At 33.4% G+C, this 19,909-nt stretch overlaps 1 protein-coding gene across 12 annotated transcripts in view; it reads right to left on the minus strand.

The window, feature by feature from the left end:
- Positions 1–19,909, minus strand: part of LOC115223565 (rho guanine nucleotide exchange factor 28) — a 490,764-nt gene that overhangs the window by 148,028 nt on the left and 322,827 nt on the right. For 9 of the 12 annotated variants that reach the window (XM_036511308.1, XM_036511277.1, XM_036511280.1 and 6 more), the window contains 4 exons: positions 17,441–17,600; positions 15,792–15,825; positions 12,403–12,432; positions 1,879–2,013 (listed from right to left, as the gene is read on the minus strand). In XM_036511308.1, coding sequence (XP_036367201.1) covers positions 1,879–2,013; positions 12,403–12,432; positions 15,792–15,825; positions 17,441–17,600 — 359 coding nt within the window. The remainder of the gene's footprint in view (positions 1–1,878; positions 2,014–12,402; positions 12,433–15,791; positions 15,826–17,440; positions 17,601–19,909) is intronic. The other 3 variants (XM_029794205.2, XM_036511286.1, XM_029794238.2) reach the window with 3 other exon arrangements.

The raw sequence follows: 19,909 nt of genomic DNA on the forward strand, positions 1-19,909 counted from the left end.
ATGACAAATTTGTTATGTTCTTTTTTTTTTTTTTTGCAATATAATTGCTTTTAGTAAAAGAAAAAAAAAAAAGGCAAATAAGAGGAATTTTTTTCTTTACCAAATATGAATAAATGTGCTTACAAGCAGCACATGTTTGGCTGTGTGGTTAGTGAAACCAGATTAAAGATGTGTAATCTACATATAGTTCCTAATAGGAAACATTATTAAGTTGGTTCCCTATTTCGGTTTGCGCAAGACAAGTCCCAACCTAATCGAATTTGACATTTTTGAAAAAGCACATAAATAGAGTCAGGACATTCTACCATCTTAAGTGTTTCAGAAAATGTGTATTAGAACATATTGGTATAATAAACCAGGTGTTTATCGGTTGTTGGTATTTTACTGTATACTATTACTGATATTTAAACAATATTTCAAACTCCAAGGAAGATGAGACCACACATTCTGTTTGGAAGACATTCAGTCTCCTAAGAGGGTTTGTGATTCATAAGACCACCATTTATTTATATACTTATTTGAGAACTTTACAGATAATCCTATTTAATCCTTTTAATATAAACTTATCCAAGACTATGATACAAACTTCCTGTTTTAAAGAAATCTAAATTAAAACCTTTCAAAATTTCAGATTGACTTAAGTTCCAGGCACCAGATGAATAATTCTTTCTAATTCGGCACAAGGCTAGTAATGTTCAAATTGTACTTATTTTACTGAGCCCAAAACAAGGTGAACATTGGTAACATTTGAGCTCAGAAAGTAAAACAAGAGGAAATGCTGCTGAGCATTTTGCCCCGCATGCTAAGGATTCTGCCAGCTTGCCACCCTAGATACTAGATTAACTCTTTCGTTACCAACCCGGCTGAAACTGGCTTTGGCTCTGAGTACAAATGTCTTGTTTTCATAAGTTTTGAATTAAAATCTTCCACCAAACCTTAGTCAAAATTTATGTTCCTAACTGAATGATAACAAAGTTATTTTACTAAATTCTTTGTTATATTTAAAGTAATTGAAACACAGAGCATCTCAACAGAAATACAGTAACGAAAGGGTTAATAACGACAAAGTTATTTTACTAAATGTTTTCATTATTTTCGATATTATTTTCTACTCTAAGCACAAGGTTTGAAAGTTTTGGGGAGAGGGCCAGTCGATTAGATCAACCTCAGTATGTAACTGGTACTTAATTTATCAACCCCGAAAGGATGAAAGGCAAAGTCGACCTCAGCAGAATTTGAACATAAAGACAGACAGAATACTGCTAAGCATTTCACCCAGATTGCTTCCATGTCTGCCAGCTTGCTGCCTTTGAAAGAAGGCAATGCACTTCAACAGAAACATAGTAACGAAAGTGCATTGTATCTCATAACTCATGTATTCAAACTTCACACTAAATTGTGCCCTTCATCAAACTGTATTGGTCTATTCTTGAGACTATTTAATAAGGTGACAGGGTTAATGGAATATGGAACAGAGAAGTTAATGAGAAAATAAAATATACATGGAAAACTGGTGAAAGTGACACTCTTCAGCTAGTGTTTATACCAGAACTTGGGAACACATGTTGTATTTCTGAAGAAACAACTTCAAGAGAAGTTCTTTGCACTAGCTAACATGGAGAAAGCTTTTCTAGAGTAATCTGAAGAAAGCTGAAAAAAACTAAGTATAGACAATTGGCTTGTGCAAGCTTGTTCAAACCTTGTGCAACATTGCTGTAAGTAAGGATAGGATTAGCAGAAACTATACGATAAAACTGAGTTCCATGTAAACAAACAGTTGCTATGAAATCTTTGCATCTAAACCAGCTTTAGATATCTTTTTGCATTAAAATGTACAAAATTCCTAAATTTCATTATTTCATTAACGTTATTATTTACCTGCTAGGAATTAACATAGGGTGGAAATTCTTCCCAAAATCCTTTTTATCACTGTTTTTACGAGGCTCTGCTGCTTCTTTATTGATTTCTGCAACCTCATCTATTTCTTCAAACTCCTGTTGCCGTCGAAATTTTCTGGAAAAATTTTAAGAATATTTCTTTTATATTCTTACACACATGTGGTATAGATGTGTATGCGTAAATTATACACATACATGTGCATATACAGGCTAACACACACATACATATAGTATCAAACAGTATTGTGAAATGTAGCAAACAAATAAAAGACATTTATGAAATGTGGGTACGAAGATATAAAAGTACAAAAGCTGCAGCAAAACCAGTGACTACATTAATAATTGATAGGAAAGAAACTTTAAATCTATTCTAGAACAAAATTCAATCCTGCAAGAAATGAAATGTTACAGGACTGTTCTTCAAAAACCCTAGAATGGAGAAAAGGAAAATCATAGAAAAAAAAATTAATTAATAGCATTTTTCTATTTTGTTGAATGTTTGGTTGGTAAAATACCAACAAGACTACTTCTAGTGAGTATCCCAACATGCTAGAAATAGCAGTCGAATGTTTCTAAATCACAGTGTATTATCTTACAAAATAGCACGTATATTTGCTGGTCTTCAATATTTAAAAAGGCAGGATGTTCACAATTGGAATGCTGTTGATCATAGGCCTAAACTACTAATACTGAACCTTGTACCGTTTGAGTATCCAATTAACACAGAAATATGTCCACAAACTTCTATATCTCTTTGTAGACTTGAAAAATATAAAAATAGTTTTTAAACTGACACAATATAACAAGAAACTATGTCGACATTATTCTAAAACTGAAGAGCCCTATATTTCCCAAAGCAAATGTTCCATAGGTAAATATAATGTAGCAATTAAAGATGAACTAATCAGGACACCACCACATAATCACTTGGTTGCTTGGAAATAACAGCATCTTAAATAAGGAAATAATGCCTCAGATAATATAATCCTCTTTAGTCGTAGAAGAGAATCTGGATTGCCTTTGATCACAGATCTGTTTCCTCTGAGAAGACTTTGGCCTAAAGAAAATCTACCAATTATGGATGTTGTAAAGTTTGTTGTGTTTTTCCCCCACTAAAATATATATAATGTTAATTATAAAATTTTTAAAGTATATTAATTAATAAAATTATTCACAATGTTATTATTTCAGGCTAGCGTTTCCTCTTTATTTTGAGTATTCACTCTTGGAAAAAGATCTTTGCTGTAAAGAAATAAACCTAATGAATGCCAGTTTTAAACCTGCAGTACTTAAACCATACATTTTAATAAATGTAATAACACTTATAATTCCATGAAACACACTTGATAATGCAACAGAAGTAAGTCTATTTGAAACCAAACTAGAAATCTCCCAGGTACCAGCTTCACACTGAACTTTTAATATCATGACAGTCAGAAATCTGTATTTTTAAATAATTACAAAAAATAATTGCTTTCTTCCTCAATGCAAGAAAAAAGTATGTCTGTGAGAAAGTTCTTTGACAGGAATAAATTTAGATTCACAAATACAAAGGTTTGAATTTTGATAGACTTGATTCTATTACTGCAAAGAACTACCTGCATAGCATTTTCCAATTACCAAAATTACTACCAAAATGTGTGTGAGTGTGTTTAAGAGATAAAAGAAAGAAGGAGAGACAGAATGTGTTTCCCTCTGTGGGAAGTATTGGAGAATACATTATAGGTACATTTCTGTTTATCCTTACCATTCTTGAAACGGGTTACATTACCCAAAATATCAGGACTAATTAGATATTTTATATAGTATAATTCTATAGTACTTGTAAATGTCACTATTTATACTTAATTAATGCTTAATCTGCATTCCTATAGCCTTCTATGACACACTGATTTTATATATATGGCTTTCATTAAAACCAGAGATGAAAGGAATTTTTATTTCTTGTAACATGTTTCTGAACAACAAAAAATAAGGAATTTTAGCTGAATTAAGAAAAAATAAATAAACAAAACAGAAAAAAAGTAAATAAATTTCAAGACATCAATGAACTATTCAAAATGACATTTACAGATAATGATTTGTTTTCTGTTTTAAAGTAATTTACAAACATCAGTGAATAATTAAGAAGGCACAACAGATATAAATAATAAAGAGTAATCAAAATTCAGAGTTGTGGGACTTTATGCAGATCAGAATAGAGACAGAAAGTAAAACACTAACAACAGGTCAGATATACAAAAAAGTGGACAGGAGAATTTAGGGGGCGGGATTTTCTCAATCATTAAATGCTAGAAACTGTACACATTTTTTTTTTCTTTCTTTACAGAATAAAATGGAATGAAAAACTGGCAGGCAATGAATAACAACAGCAAACAGATTAAAGCATTGTGTAACAAAAAAAAGAATAGTTAGTAAAAGAAACAAACAAAAAAAAGGAGATGTTAATACTAATAATTCTTTTTCAGAACAAAGCAAAGTACATAGGGCTACAAATAGTAACATGTAAATATTGGACAGAAAAAGTTGAAGACTGCCCACGCCCAATATTCACATGCTATTATTTATAGCCTTATGTGCTTTCAGATCCACCGTTTCAAAAAAGAATTATTTCATGTTTCCTTGAAAGTTTATAAAATCTTGTGGCATCATCAACATAAATGCTAATGTTTAAAGAATTTGAAATTAAATGATAAATGCAATGTTGACAAATTGCCATTATTAGTGCTATCAGGATTTTTATTAGGAAAATGTATGAGTTTGATATAAGAAGAGTTCTTGCTTTATAGTCTGGAGAAAGGGGTTTTGTCTATGGGATTTGCAGACCCTCGGATATTAGTGTTGAACATTCCAGTAAAGTTGTTCACGATGACAGTTGCAGGAAAAACAAGAGCAGGCAAGGAATTCCTGGGAAAGAAGAACTGGGTATAGTTGTTAGGGGACTGAGGAGGGGCTGACAGAAATATGGGTAACAAGAAGAAGAGAGCCTCAGTGGAAACGGACTAGAAGTCATAGTAATAGCAATAGAACAGGCAGAGAAAGACGAGACATCCAAGTAGCAGAGGTTGAAGTGTGTTTCTAAATGATTTTAAGTTAATCAGTTGAGTGGCCATTCTTGGGATGAATTTTGCAGAATGTTAGTACTGTATATTCTGGTATACAAGTCAAATTTCCCATCCAAAATTTTACAACCAAAAGTGGTAGGTGGAATTCTACATCAAGAGAACTTTGGAGGACCAAACATTCCATGTGAAATACAACAGAATATGGAAAGATAGTGACACTGTTTGGACGTTTATACTACATGTTTACACTATATACAATGTCAACTTGTATACCTGAAAGCTCAGTAGTTGTTAGGAATTGGAGTAGTTTCTGACTTTGAAGGAGAAGACCAGTCATTGAGATGTAATCTTTGCTTTGTTGAAGACAAGCTTTCATCAGGAGAAATCCTGAGTAGTGGTGAGACTTAGAAATTTGATGTGATTAAGAGGGTTGTGTGTGTCCATGTCTTAAGGGAGATGGTGAAGGAGTGGTACTACACTCTCGGAGTGGTTGGCGTTAGGAAGGGCATCAAGCTGTAGAAACTCTGCCAGATCAAGATTGGAGCCTGGTGCAGCCATCGGGTTCGCCAGACCTCTGTCAAATCATCCAACCCATGCTAGCATGGAAAGCGGACATTAAACGATGATGATGATGATGATGATGTTTTCTTTATGAATGTACTTTTGCACTTTTGAAGAAAACAAGATTGGCATGAGCTGATGCAAGATATTTGCTCCCTGAGAGTGTGTGTGTATATAAGTGTGTGTGTGTGTGTGTGTGTTCATAGAGCTATTGTAAATTTGGTGTGTTGCTTAATGTTGTATGTAGATGTTACTTAAGAAGATTACAGAGAAACGACGGAGGTGGTGATGTTAGTGGTGGCATTAAATAGGTCACTGATGCAGCGAAGAATGAGGGTGTTGAGGATGGAACTGAATCTGGTGACACACCAGTTTGCAGGGTGTGGGTCAAACGGAGCTCCACCGGCACACTGTAAGAGTGTCATCATCTGACATGAGGCCATCATCAATCTAAGAGATGCAAGGTGATTGAAACTGATCAGCAGGTGTTTTGAAAGGATGTCTGCATGCCAGCCATGGCCAAAAGTATTGTTGATATCAAGAAGACCACTATTTTCACTAGATTACTAAAGTACAGAAGCTGTTTGGTGAGTAACAGAGCAGAGCAGGTCACTAGTAGATCTGGTTTAGCAAAACCATCCTGGTGATAATAAAGGAGAGAGAGAGAGATTCAAGGTGATGGAGAAGGATGTGATTGGCTAAGAGAAGGACAGTAGTCTTCAGGATCATAAGAGTTTTGCTTCTTGGAGATGAGATACATTGTAGTACATCTCCAAAGATATTCTCTAGTGAGAGAGAAAGAAGATGTTGGTAAGAATAGGGGCTAGTGTTGGCCTAGGTAAGTAGAGATGAAAGGCACAGAGACAGTTATGGTATAATAGAGGTCAAATGTGGAGGTTGAAAAGAAAGTGATCAATGACATTAGCAGACATTAGCAGTGTCTGTGTGTTAGTCAGGAATGAAACTAGTAAATGTTTCATTGCAGAACATAATTGTAAATACACTCTGCTCAAAAGAAAAAATTTTAAAAACATGGTAGCTGGCCACAACAGCTTTGATCTTAAGTTTACTGGATTACAGATTATGTGTTACTTGAACAAATGAAAGAAATGCTTCATTACTTATAGTCAACACAATAAAATATAATAATGAGGTAAAGTGAAAAAATAATTTCCAGGAATAATTTAAAATAGATTTGTTAAATAAAATCATTTAAGTGCATTGCGTGTAAATGGATCTCTGGATTGTCAACCAAGAGAGTTCAGTTGTTTGATCAAATGGATTAGCAGCTTATTAATTAGCATGGAAGTGGTTGTACCCTTAACTGAATTCTCCTGCAGAATCAGTATAACACAGGGTATGATGAGGTTGTACTTTGGAATTATTGATAGAATCCATTTGATAAGTTTCTGTATAGTTTCCATGAACCTAATTTCCTTTAAAAAGCTTAGACTGATCTGAGACTGTGGTGAGAAGAAAAAAACACTCCCCGAGACACCACACAGTGGGATTGACTTCCAAGGCCTCATAATTGTGAGATAAACTTCTTAACCATGCTGCGTTCATGCAATGCACCATATTTTCTGGCACATGTGACAAACTTTTGGCAGCCAAAAGAGGCATTATTGACTTATGCTCCATGATGACTTTGAAGGCCCAAACACTCCATGTGGAATGCAGCCCAATTTGGAAAGATAGTGATGCTGTTTGAATGCTTACAAGTTTACACTATAAACTATGTTGACTTATATGCCGGAAAACATGCTAAGTACTTTAAAAGTTTTGTAGTTATTTAGCTATCTCCTATAAACAAAAGGGTTAACAACAAACAAGATGAGGACAAATATCTGTCAAATGTAAATAATGTAAATAATTCATATGTATATTTATTATTTCACCCACTGCAGCCCCCAAAGGATTTCAGAAATTATTTCAGTATTTTACATTTAAGGGAACCTTCAATACTGTATTCTAGTCCTCTTGCCAAAGGATCTAAGGGATTCCCTTATTTATAACTTTCAACAACGAAGTTAAAAACATTAATACTTTTAAATTGAAAGCCAGCCACAAGTGTGAGGAATATTTGTGCCGTTAATGTCATTGCTATAATAATTTATCTTCTTGTGGATTTTGATATTGCTCTCCAAGCTGTTACCATCTACATACAAAGAATCAGGTCTGTATTTTAAGAAAGCAATAATAATAATAATAATAATAATAATAATAATGATGATGATGATGATGATGATGATGTCTGTGTATTGATTGGTATGAATATCCCTTGTGATCATAATATTGCAGTAAAAGAATTTGACAAGTTGAGGAAAATATAAAGATTTGCTCATTGAAATTAAATTTTTAAAAAAAATGTGACATCTCAAGTCTGTTACAATACCAGTGATTGTAGGAGCACTAAGAATAATCAAAACAGGAACTAAAAGTTATTTGAGAATGATTCCTGACTTACCATTCCTGTAAGAGATGCAAAAAAATTGTTTTAACTGGTACATCACACATACTGAAAAGAGCATTGTTGCTGTGAGAAAAATAACCTTCCTTTTTTTTTCTTTACACTTTGTTTGAGTTTGTAAATGAAGAATTTCATGTGTTTATTTTAATATCCTATCAAAGTATATCATGATTTTCTTTCTCTTGGGTATCGGGAAGACACACAGCAAGAAATGGAAACATAATTGGAGGAAGAAGAAAAATCTCTTAATAATAATAATGTAATATTTTCACTCAAAAACAGATTTACAATACAGCATCAAAATTTTCTCTAGAAAAATGATCGAGATTAATATTTCACTTTCAGTAAGATATTAGTACTCTAAAACTACATAATTTCACTGCAAAGGTAAGCGCAGAAGAAAATGGACAAAGGAAAAAAACTAGGTTAATAAAAAATAATTCTAGTAAGCAGAAAATATATGAGTTCTATATTAATGCTTTTACTACGTATAAAGGTAAAATATATGACAAAGTTCCATATGGAATTTTAAGGCTGAAAGCATTAGTAACTATTAGAAATCAGATTTTAACAGCACATCACATGTTTTTGGTTTCAAATTTATGTAATTTTAACACTTGATAAGAACAAAATCTAAATTAAGGAAACATAGGAAGTAAGAAAGAGATACAGAAAAAATACAGTCGACCACTAACAAATTTCCATCATGAAAACAACAAATTTCCATCATGAAAACCAGTCTTTTTGGATGCACATATTTGTACATATTTATGTATATGTGTGTGTGTGTGTGTGCATGTATATATGTCTGTTTATATGATGAGTTATGATAAAAACAATTTAACATTAAACTGAAAAATTACTCAATACCCTTTGTAGAGTAAGTATTTAGAAGACTTTGATAAGAAGAGGGATGACAAGAAGAGTGATTTCAAAGTTTCAGCCTGCAAATCGTTGTCCGTCTATCTAGCAAGTCAAACTTCAAAGTCACCATCAACCTTCTTCGTGTGAAAATATAATTGCATGTGTGTATATGTATACACACACACACACACATATATATATATATTTCGCTTAGGCATTGCTAAACCCCATGATAGCACTCAATACACACATGCTTCAGAATGAAGCATCAGTTGCATACAGAGCAGTAATAAGGAATTGTGATGACAAAGGAGTAAAAAAGTATGTTATGAACTTCATTAGCTTCTAGCTAATGTCCAAACATGTTTGGAGCTCCAATGTATTCATAGAGTGACACTCAAGCACTCAACTAGGAGTGCATTGCTTCTTATAGCAGAAACAGCTGTAAGCTAATGAAGTTCATAATATAATTGTTTATTCCTTAGTCATCCCAATTTTAAATATATATATATATATACACACATATATAGTGTAGTTTTGAAGTTTTCGCAGAAGACTGTAATGATATTCAAAACTATTGTGGAAAGTCAAGACAAAGAAACACAAATAGGTAAACATGTTCACATACATGTGTACGTACGTGTGTAAACACACACACACACACAAACACAATATGAGCTTCTTTTAGTTTCCATCTGCAAGGCTTTAGTAGGTGCCACGCAGTGGATCTGAACCCAAAATCATGATTACACCTATTCTTAGTGAAACAGCCATGTCTGCATGCACACATGTGTATACATACCTTTTTTTATAGGAAGGGCATTGCTGTTACACTTCCAGAAAGGAAGGGTCTTCCTTTGATTCTGACATGCAGTGTCTGTGCAAGACCCTGCCTCAGTAAAGCTGGACTCAAGAGTCATCTTCGTAGTCATAAAGCAAGACAGATGAGTGACAACCTGGCCACTGGTGGTGGTGTAACACACCATACTAATCATATCTGTCGGGCATGTGTAATAGAGTGTAATTCGGCAAGAGGACTTAAACGACATGCAAAGGTACATGAAGCCCAGTTACAACTACAGCCGGCTATTACCGGTAAAGGTTTTAGTTGCCAATTCTGTACAAGACATTGTAGATCTTTGGCTGGGCTAAAAAGTCACATTCGGTCACAGCACCAGTAACAGTTAAGCTTCGTGCAATGGCCATACTCGATAACGAGGGGGCAGCCATAATAATATATACATACAGACATAGGGGTTTGGTAATGCACACAGGGAAATAGAACTCAAAACATGAGTTTACATACTTTCTTAATAAATGGCAGAAATTGCAAAGTGATTAAAGGTCCAGGAGTTTCATGTATTGACCAGGGCCAATGCACGAGACTCTTGACCATCAAGTTACTCTGCAATTTCTGCCAATTAACAATAATAATAATAATCCTTTCTACTATAGGCACAAGGACTGACATTTTGAAGAGGAATGTCGATTACATTGACCCTAGTACTTGACTGGTACTCAATTTATCGACCACAAAAGGATGAAAGGTAAAGTCAACCTTGGCATAATAATAATAATAATAATCCTTCCTATTATAGGCACAAGGTCTGAAATTTGGAGGGAGAGGGCTAGCCAATTACACTGACCCCAGTGTTTCACTGGTACTAAATTTATTGACTCTGAAGGATGAAAGGCAAAGTCAACCGTGGCGGAATTTAAACTCAGAACATAAAGAATCCCACTAAGCATTTTGCCCGACATACTAAGGATTGTGCCAGCTCTCCATCTTAATAATAATAATAATAATAATAATAATAATATATTCATTTAACTCCTAGTCACTATAATAAGAGAAGAAATCCGTTATAGTTGTAACACTAATAATGTAAAGTAGCATTTTGGTAGAAATTGTTTATTTATTTTATTTCTTTCTTTCCTTTTTTTTAATCTGGTTTTCGTTTTCATGTTGTCAAAACTGTATAAAACAAGGAATACAAACATGCTAACATTAAAAAAAAAACTTTGGAAAAAGATCAATTCACAATACCATTGTAACTGAGTGCCAAAGAAATATTAAATAAACACAACTCAGTACAGACTTAGTATACAACTTGCAGAAAAAAAGTGCAGTTAATCTGCAAACGATGCAAAAAAATTCATTTATTCCAGTATCCTTGGTTATTGCATTGCAAAATGTAAACATTGAGTTCAAGTTGGGTCTCTTTGTGGATTATCTGTCCTTGAATTGTAGGCAGTGAGCGGACTCATGCTGTGACAACTTCAATACTTATTACGAAATAGATGGGATCAAATGCTAAGGATTGTGCACAATGATGTCATATACAATATCCGAGTGTTACCCCACCTCACCACCACCACTAAGTATAGGTAATTAGCACAATAATAATATTTAATTAGTAACAGTAAATCATGTAAATATACTGATTTGCTTTGTGTCAGTTTCTCAATAGATGTATATAAAATCAAATGGCTTTTTGTTCACTTTGAACCGAGTGGTTGTCGGCATCTTCAACATCTCGTTTGGCAACTTATTCCACGGATCTGCAAACTGGATGGAGAAAGCCCTTTTCCTCATCTCAATCGAAGGAGAGGGGCTTTCTCCGTCCGGGTTGCGGATCCGTGGAATAAGCTGCCAAACGAGATGGTGAAGATGCCGACGACCGCTCGGTTCAAAGTCTCCCTTGACCTCAAGTGGCCTGAACTCTTTACATGAACACCACCCTGTACATAACTCCATGTCCCCCTACATGGCCTTGCTTTTTGCTTTTTTAGCCAAAAAATTAACTAACTAACTATCAGCTAATGTAGTAGTAGTAGTAGTAGTAGTAGTAGTAGTAGTAGTAGTAGCAGCAGCAGCAGCAGTAGTAGTAGTAGTAGCAGCAGCAGTAGCAATAGTAGTAGTTATAATAATTGTGTAAACTTTTTGGCACAAGGCCAGCAATTTTACTGGAATGGGGGCTAGTCAATTACACCAACCCCAGTGCTTAACTTACTGACCCCAAAAGGAGGAAAGGCAAAGTTGACCTTAGAAGAATTTTGAACTCAAATATTTAAAAACACAGACAAACGCCACTAAGCATTTTGTCCAGGGTGCTAATTCTGCCATTTTACTGCCTCATTTTAATAATAATAATGATAATAATAATATGTATGTATATATATATTAAAAGATTGTGTTCAATAACAGTATCACTGCCTTCTATTGTGTTGCATCTATTTGAAAGGTAAAATGCTCTCACGGAGGTTGTTAGGTTTTTAGAAAATGTCTAAGATAGCTGAAACTGTAGGCAAATGTACAATTGACAATCAAATTTATATTAAAGTATTAGAAAATGAAACCATGCAATGTGAAATGTTGGAGAGAAAAGGCAGCAGAAGCAGAGGAAAAAGAAAAAACAAGCATGCAGTGTTTTGAATGTTTAATGAATGGATAGATAAACATTGTATATATATATGTATATATGTGGTACAGCATTGTACATATATATACATAAATAAAAAAAAAAATTGAAGCAAAACTCACTCATTATCCTCAAGCTTTTGGGTAAAATATCTGAAAGGTTACAAGAGAAATTTGTCATCAACCCACCAAATTATACCAATATGACCCAGTGGAAAATCTATTGAAACTGGTGCAGGTGTGCATTAGAAAAGTATCCCAACAATATTTTAAGTGTGCCACCAAGTGTGAAGGAAAGGATGCTGTAATGATACTAATGGATAAGATACTTTCCAGCCTCAGAGCTCAATAACTATGGATGTGTATCCTACCAGAAGCTTTTTTATACATCCTGATGTAATGAAGATTCAACTAAATGGAAATTATTCCGCATTGCAATGAAGATGGTTAGCTCATAGATAGATGGTTTAGGGTGATCCTAAATATATTGACTGTGTCATAACTGTAGAGGAAAGTTGTTTATTAACAATGCCAAAGCACATTTGCTCAGCCTGTTATTGTAAACAGCTGGAAAAAATATTTTAATAACTATGTTACTAGAACAATCAGAGTATACAGAACTTCAGTGAAAACTATTCCAACACAAAATATAATCCAGCTAGCTCCAAGGTGTACACAGATATTTAATCATGTATACATTTCTTAGAACTATATGTAAATGAATGCACATATACCACCACCAGCAACACACAAGAGAAGAGAGACAGAGAGAGAGAGAGAGAGAGAGAGATTTGCAATACAGAGTAAAGAAGTTGAAGCTGTTAGAGTCACCAGTTGTTTAGGTTAATTATAAATAACCAAGTTATTTTAGTATATTGAACTGAATAGTTAACTAAGCACTCATGCACACTTTCACATATCTAATTGCTATTTCAACTATAAACACCTTTCCAGTGTTGTTTGAATACAAATAATCTTCAAGTGAAACATCTAATACCTACTTCCTCAGGTTGTTTTGAGATTTGAAATATTTTTTAAGTACTTTATTCTACCAAAGTACAGCATCAGAAACTCGAATCAAGGTATGTCGTTCCCACCTTCGTATACTTATCTCTGAGTGCATGTGTATTAAACACATACATCTCAAGAATATATACATAAGAGTAATGGTGCTACTATTTAGAGACCAATACAGCTACAGACTTAGGAATTGGACATTAAAATATCTAGGAAATGTTATACAAAAAAATTATCAATGCACACATAAAAATCATTACATTTGGAATCAGAAAATAGGATTTACATCACCAATAAAAAGAAATTATTAAGAATAGTAAATACCTAAGATGTTTGTTGGTTTTTTTTGTTATTTGTTTCTTTTTGTGTGAGTTTTTTTTAAAATTAAACCCCAAAATTAAAAACAAAATTGCAGCAACAAAATAACATAGAAATCAATTTGATAAATAAATGATAATAGAAAAGCCATTCAAGATCATATTCGCAACTACTTTTCCTAACAATGCATTACTAGACTATCTACTGGACAAAGTAGGCAGCAGATAAGAATGTGAAGAGGGAAATTGAATTTTAAGCAAGGAAGATGGAGACTAAATCTAATTCAACTGAAAAAAAGGAACCAAGTGAAAAGTATACATATTCAAGCTACAAATGAGTGAATTTTTAAATATATTTCTATTCACTGTATTAATAAGCAAATTCTATCTTTCACATGAACAAAATATTTTAATTTCTGTACAAAAGAAAATCTAATTAGATTATTACATAAATGGCTGCACACTGCATAAATCAGGGGAGATAACTACTAAGAAACCTTTTTAATTATTTTCCATTTTATGTCTGAATTCAGCAGAGACTGAAAAATCATGGTTTCGGCAACGCAAAATAGTTGCATATCAAGACTTCAATTGAGAGCCACTTGTTGTATAAACTATTTAATTATAAAATAAGGGACAAATATATTTCCATCTAAGCAAATAAATATATAACTTTCTCCAAGCATGATGCATAGTTTTCCCTGGGCTGAAATTGTATGAAAGAATAAAAGGGAAAATACTGTAGCAATCTCATGGCAATGTTATCAGTGGCTTTGTATATTAACCTTGTGCATGCGTGTAAGTGTGTGTGTAAGTGTGTGTGTGTGTGTGAGAGAGAGAGGGAGAAAGAAACCATAGATCAGTCTTTAAATATTTTTGAATTTCTGTTCAAATACTTCATCATCATTTAATGTCCAACTTCCATGCATGTATGGGTGGGATAGTTGACAGGAGCTGGCCAGGTAGAAGACTACCCAGGCTGTTGTGTCTGTTTTGACAGAGTTCTATGTGTGTCCATATAAATATGTGTGAGTATGTGTGTGTGTGTGTGTGTATAGGTGTGTGTGTGTGTGTGTGTATATATATATATATATATATATATATATATATATGTGTGTGTGTGTGTGTGTGCATGTATATATGCATATGTCTATGTATATGCATATATATGTGTGTGTTTATGTATGTATATTTATATATATGTGTATATATATATAGTGTGTGTGTGTTTATTAACATATATTTTTATACATATATATATGTATAATATATACATATATATATATATATATATATATTTATATATATATTATACATATATATATGTGTGTGTGTGCAACATCAAATTTTTTCTTATTTGGTTAAAATAATTAATCATTTGCAAAATATTGTGAACATGTCAGTTGCACGAGCATCTGGCATCGTGGAAAGTTCCGTCAATAAAAATACAAAAAGATTGGTAGAGCCAATTACCCTTTAATGTACCAAGAAAGAACACATAACTCTTATTTATAAACTGCTTGCAATTTCAACATTATACTAAGAGAATGGTTCTAATATGCACCCAAATCCTGATGGTTATAAAATTTTAAAAAATAGTTTTCCAAATTTATTGAAATGCTTTTAGTATGCCATATTGTGTTGGATTTATTTTCTTTCGCCGCCCAAGGTTTGTGTGTGTGTGTGTGTATGTGTGTGTGGTATGTGTGTGTGTGTGGTGTGTTTTGTTTGGAGTAGCAAAACAGCCATGCCAAAGATTTCTAAAGATAACTAATTTAAAAATAAAAAGATTTTTTTAAGTTAGTGCAAACCAAAGGATGTTATCCTTGAATAGACAAAATGTCGTCATTGCCAAGTGTGCTGAAGACTAAAGTCAGAATAAGAACTAATGGAAGAGTGAGTGCAGTTGAAGAGCAGGTAGGAATCTAAGAGAAATGGCCAGAGATAGAAAAACTGGTAGAATAACTACTTTAAACCATGTCCAGATGTATATGCAAGAGTATTTCCAATGTAGGTGCATAGGTAACAAAGGGGGGAAGTTTCTAGAAAGCAAATATTCATTCTTGCATACAAACTTTTCTAATGAATGAATGGACTAAAAAAAAAAAAAAATAGTAATAATAAAACCCAGAAAAAAAAAAAATAAGAGATGCATGCAGTGGATGAAGGAATACATACTGTTTGTGTTGTCTTTTCATCTGTGGTATTACCCCTGAAAGTTATAAAGATATGAAATATTGTATTTTGGAGGAATAATAAGGAAACAGAAGAGAAAATGTGGTTTTTTATGGTTTTACATAAAATTTCTTTACAGTAAAAAAAATCAAAAAACTTCAATCAAAAGGAATATTATATTATTTACTACAACCACTACTACAAATACCAATAAACTTATTTTCGTGTTAATGTTTGTATTTAAGTGTTTAAAAAAATGGTGATTTAAGTGTTAAAAAATGGTGAAAATGAAAAGTAAAACAAAATTATTTTCATTGTAACAAAACAAAAGACAATGGTTCAGTAAAATTATTTTGCTGGAAAGATTGCCAAAACCAGTTACTGTAATTCATGTTAGAGTCATTTAAATTATTTTAGAAAAATAGTCACTATGTCTGTGAAACTAAGTTATATAAATCTTTCAGATTTATATATTCAAAATCAATACAAGTTAGATTATATCCAGAGATTTTAAATAATCGATATAATTGCTGTTTCCTTTATAATTTATGTATTTTGTACATATGGGTATTTTAATACTGATGACTGCATAATGGTCTCTATTCAGGCCAAATTCAGTATGAAGCCATTTATATTTGAAAGGTACTACTAGGAAATTGAAGACGTGTAGCCTAGCAAAGTGTTCAGCTCTCAATCATAAGGTTGTAGGTTCCATTCTTGGATAGGGTAGCATGTTGTATCTTTGATCAAGGTACATCATTTTATGTTACTTTAATCTATTTATCTTTGATGAGTACCAGTCAGTGCTAGAACAGTGACGGAGAGAGAAAGAAGGCTAGAACAGCCTTCTTTCTCTTTCCGTCACATTCTGGATGTTCGACTGGGTAAAGGCTGAAGTAGCTGAGAGAGAATGTGTGCTTATTCATGATTACAAAGACACCTGAAACAATTAGCAAAAGCATGGGACATACTGCCAGCTCATACTCACTCATAAGTGATGGCTAGCTGTACTATGCTTGTTGAATTCACCTAAAAAGCTGTAGAACTGCTTTATTAAGAAAGCAACACTTTCAAGGGTAAACTAAAAAGTTCTTATACTGAGGATATAATACAAACATAATGGTATATAAATAAACCAAAGAGTCCATGAAGCCCAGTTCTAGAACATTAACTCAGCTATCGCAGTTGTAAGGACAGGAGTGATTCCACAACCTTATGATTGAGAGCTGAACACTGTTGAGCTACAAATCTATCTTTCTTAAGACTATTAAAAACTGTCATGGTGAAAAGTACTTTTTGCTGAGAAAATAACAATTCTTGTTTTTGGTAGATATTTGACATCATTACAGGGATAATATAATGATTTCACAGAGTCAATTGATTATTGAAAGGTAATAAATATGTGTTTGGCAATACATAATATATATATATCTATACTTTAAAACTTATAGAATGAAACATGGAACAGCATTTAATTAAAAACTGGCAATCATCTGAGTGAAGTGAGTTTAGCAAAGCCTGAAAAACAAAGAAGTTTGAAAGCATATTTTTCAACCACAAATGGTCGTTCAAGATGTAAAACTGCAAAATTGTGTCTATCTTTAACACTGTGAAGAAAGAAATACTGAAACAGCAGAATTATTGCCAGTTACCCTTGGAACCATCTCTGGCAGCAGGAAGACATGATGTTGATGAGGATTTACCAAAGTTCACACTAGCTGTGGCAGGAAAAGGGTAATTAGATGCAAATACAGAGTCTGGGGATTCTGCTGCCTCAGGAGAAGGCATAGATGCAGAGTTGTTTTCCATAATCTACAAAATAGGAAAGTAAATACACTGGAAATAATACACAATTAACTGAAATGTCTGAAGAAAATAATTTCAAAAAATTTCTGTAAACTTCCTCATTTGTCTCCCTTGTTCGTATTCTACTTCCTAAGAATGGTCGCAGCTGGTCTCAAGTCAGCAGGATGGAAGCTTAATAGATAACAACAGTTTATAGTCCACCATTAGCTATACTTTACTCTTAGCCAATACACATTATCATTTATTTTACCATACTATTCTGATGCTATTCCACAAGTAACAATTTAACATAAGCCTAGCTAAATAGATTGGGGGTTTGTTAGTGGAATCTGTTTGTTTAACCCTTTCGTTACTGTATTTCTGTTGAGATGCTCTGTGTTTCTTTCAATTACTTTAGATATAACAAAGAATTTAGTAAAATAATTAGTTATCATTAAGCTAGTGTTAGGAACATAAATTGTGACTAAAGTTTGGTGGAAGATTTTAATTCAAAACTTATGAAAACAAGACCTTTGTACTAGAGAGCCAGAACCGGTTTCAGCCGAGTTGGTAACGAAAGGGTTAATGATACCAGACTGATGGAAAGCCATGTTTCAGTCTTGGTGACAGAGCATCTTCTACTGTAGTTTTATAGACCCACATAAGAGTGACTGTTCCAAATGAGTGCATTTGAAGGAGTTATGCGCCAGTCAATGTATTTATTCAGAAAAAGAAAATCAAATGGCTTAAGTTCTTGTTCTTCAAAATTATTGTGCAAATAAGATATTTGGTACAAAACCATATTTTTTAGCATACAAGTTGAAATTTTCACACCTTGTTTCCAGCCAAAACAAGGTAAGTCAATTTATACACTGAAATAACTTTGAAGGACCTAAAATTCCATGTGACATATAGGAGAATTTGGAAAGATAGGGACAGTGTTTACACTACATGTTTATATTATATAATGTGCTGACTTGTATGCCAGAAAATATGGTAAATATTCTGAAAAATTGTCTTCAGATTCCTTTGTCTCAATGTCCTATAACAATTTTCAGTTGGAAATTCACTCTCAGAATTGTTTTTATACAAAATTGTTTTAATACAAAAAGTATTACAAGCTAAGAGAAAATGGAAAACGCAGTCCATCCCCAAAAGATTTAAAAGAGTTAAATTAGACAATATTCCACATCTGTGCATTGCAGAAAGGCATATAAATGTGTATAAAGGTACAAAATAATTATCAACTTCCATCAATGTTGCCCTCTCTCAGCAAACGTCAACAGAGAATTCTAAGCAATTTCCTGTCACTCTAATTCTTCTCATACAACTCAACATTATCTTAACAGCTATTTCTAGCCTTCCACTTGACTACTGAACATACACACACTTTTATCTATTTCTAACAACTGCAAACTCACAAAATCTGACAATAATTTCTCCAAGAAAGTTATTTATCAAAATAATGCACAAGCATGGCTGTGCGGGAATAGGTTTGTGTCCCACTGCAAGGTATCTTGACCAATGACCACTGCTGTAGTCCTGACCCAATCAAAGCTTTGTGAGCGGTTTTAGTAGATGGAAACTGGAAGGTCTGCATGTGTGTGTGTATGGGGGGTATACTGTCTCCTTGCCTTGACTTCGCATGATAGTTGTAAAAGAGTGTCACTGTCATACATGTCGTGTGTCCTTCATTTCCGATCTTCCGTGAAAACATGTCTGGTCAGGGGAAAATGTTACCTTACTTGGAAACAGGTGAGAGTGGATGACACAAAGAGCATCAAGCCATAGGAAATCCACTGCAACAAATTCCATCTGACTCATGCAAGCTTAGAAAAGTGGACATTAAATTATTATTATTATTGTTATTATTATTACTGGAGGAGGAGGAGGAGGAGGATACCTATTGTCAAAAGGATTATTAATATTTTTTTTTTTGTAAAGGCATCAAGCTGACAGAATCGTTAGCATGCTGGGCAAAATGCTTGGTGGTATTTCATCTGCCACTATGCTTTGAGTTCAAATTCTGCTGGGATAGACTTTGCCTTTCATCCTTTCAGAGTTGATAAATTAAGTACAAGTGAAACACGGTTAATGTAGTCAACTAGACCCCACCCACAAATTTCAGGCCTTGTGCCTATAGTAGAAAGGTTTATTATTATTATCATTATTATTATTATTATTATTATTATCATTATCAAGGTGGTGACATAACAGTATCGTTAGCACATCAATCAAAATTCTAAGCAACATTTCTTCTGGCTCTTTGCATTCCAAGTTCAAATTCCGCTGTGGTCAACTTTGCCTTTCCTCCTTTCGGAGTAAATTAAGCATGT

This window comes from Octopus sinensis, linkage group LG2 (genome assembly GCF_006345805.1).
Source record: "Octopus sinensis linkage group LG2, ASM634580v1, whole genome shotgun sequence".
NCBI classification, from domain to species: domain Eukaryota; kingdom Metazoa; phylum Mollusca; class Cephalopoda; order Octopoda; family Octopodidae; genus Octopus; species Octopus sinensis.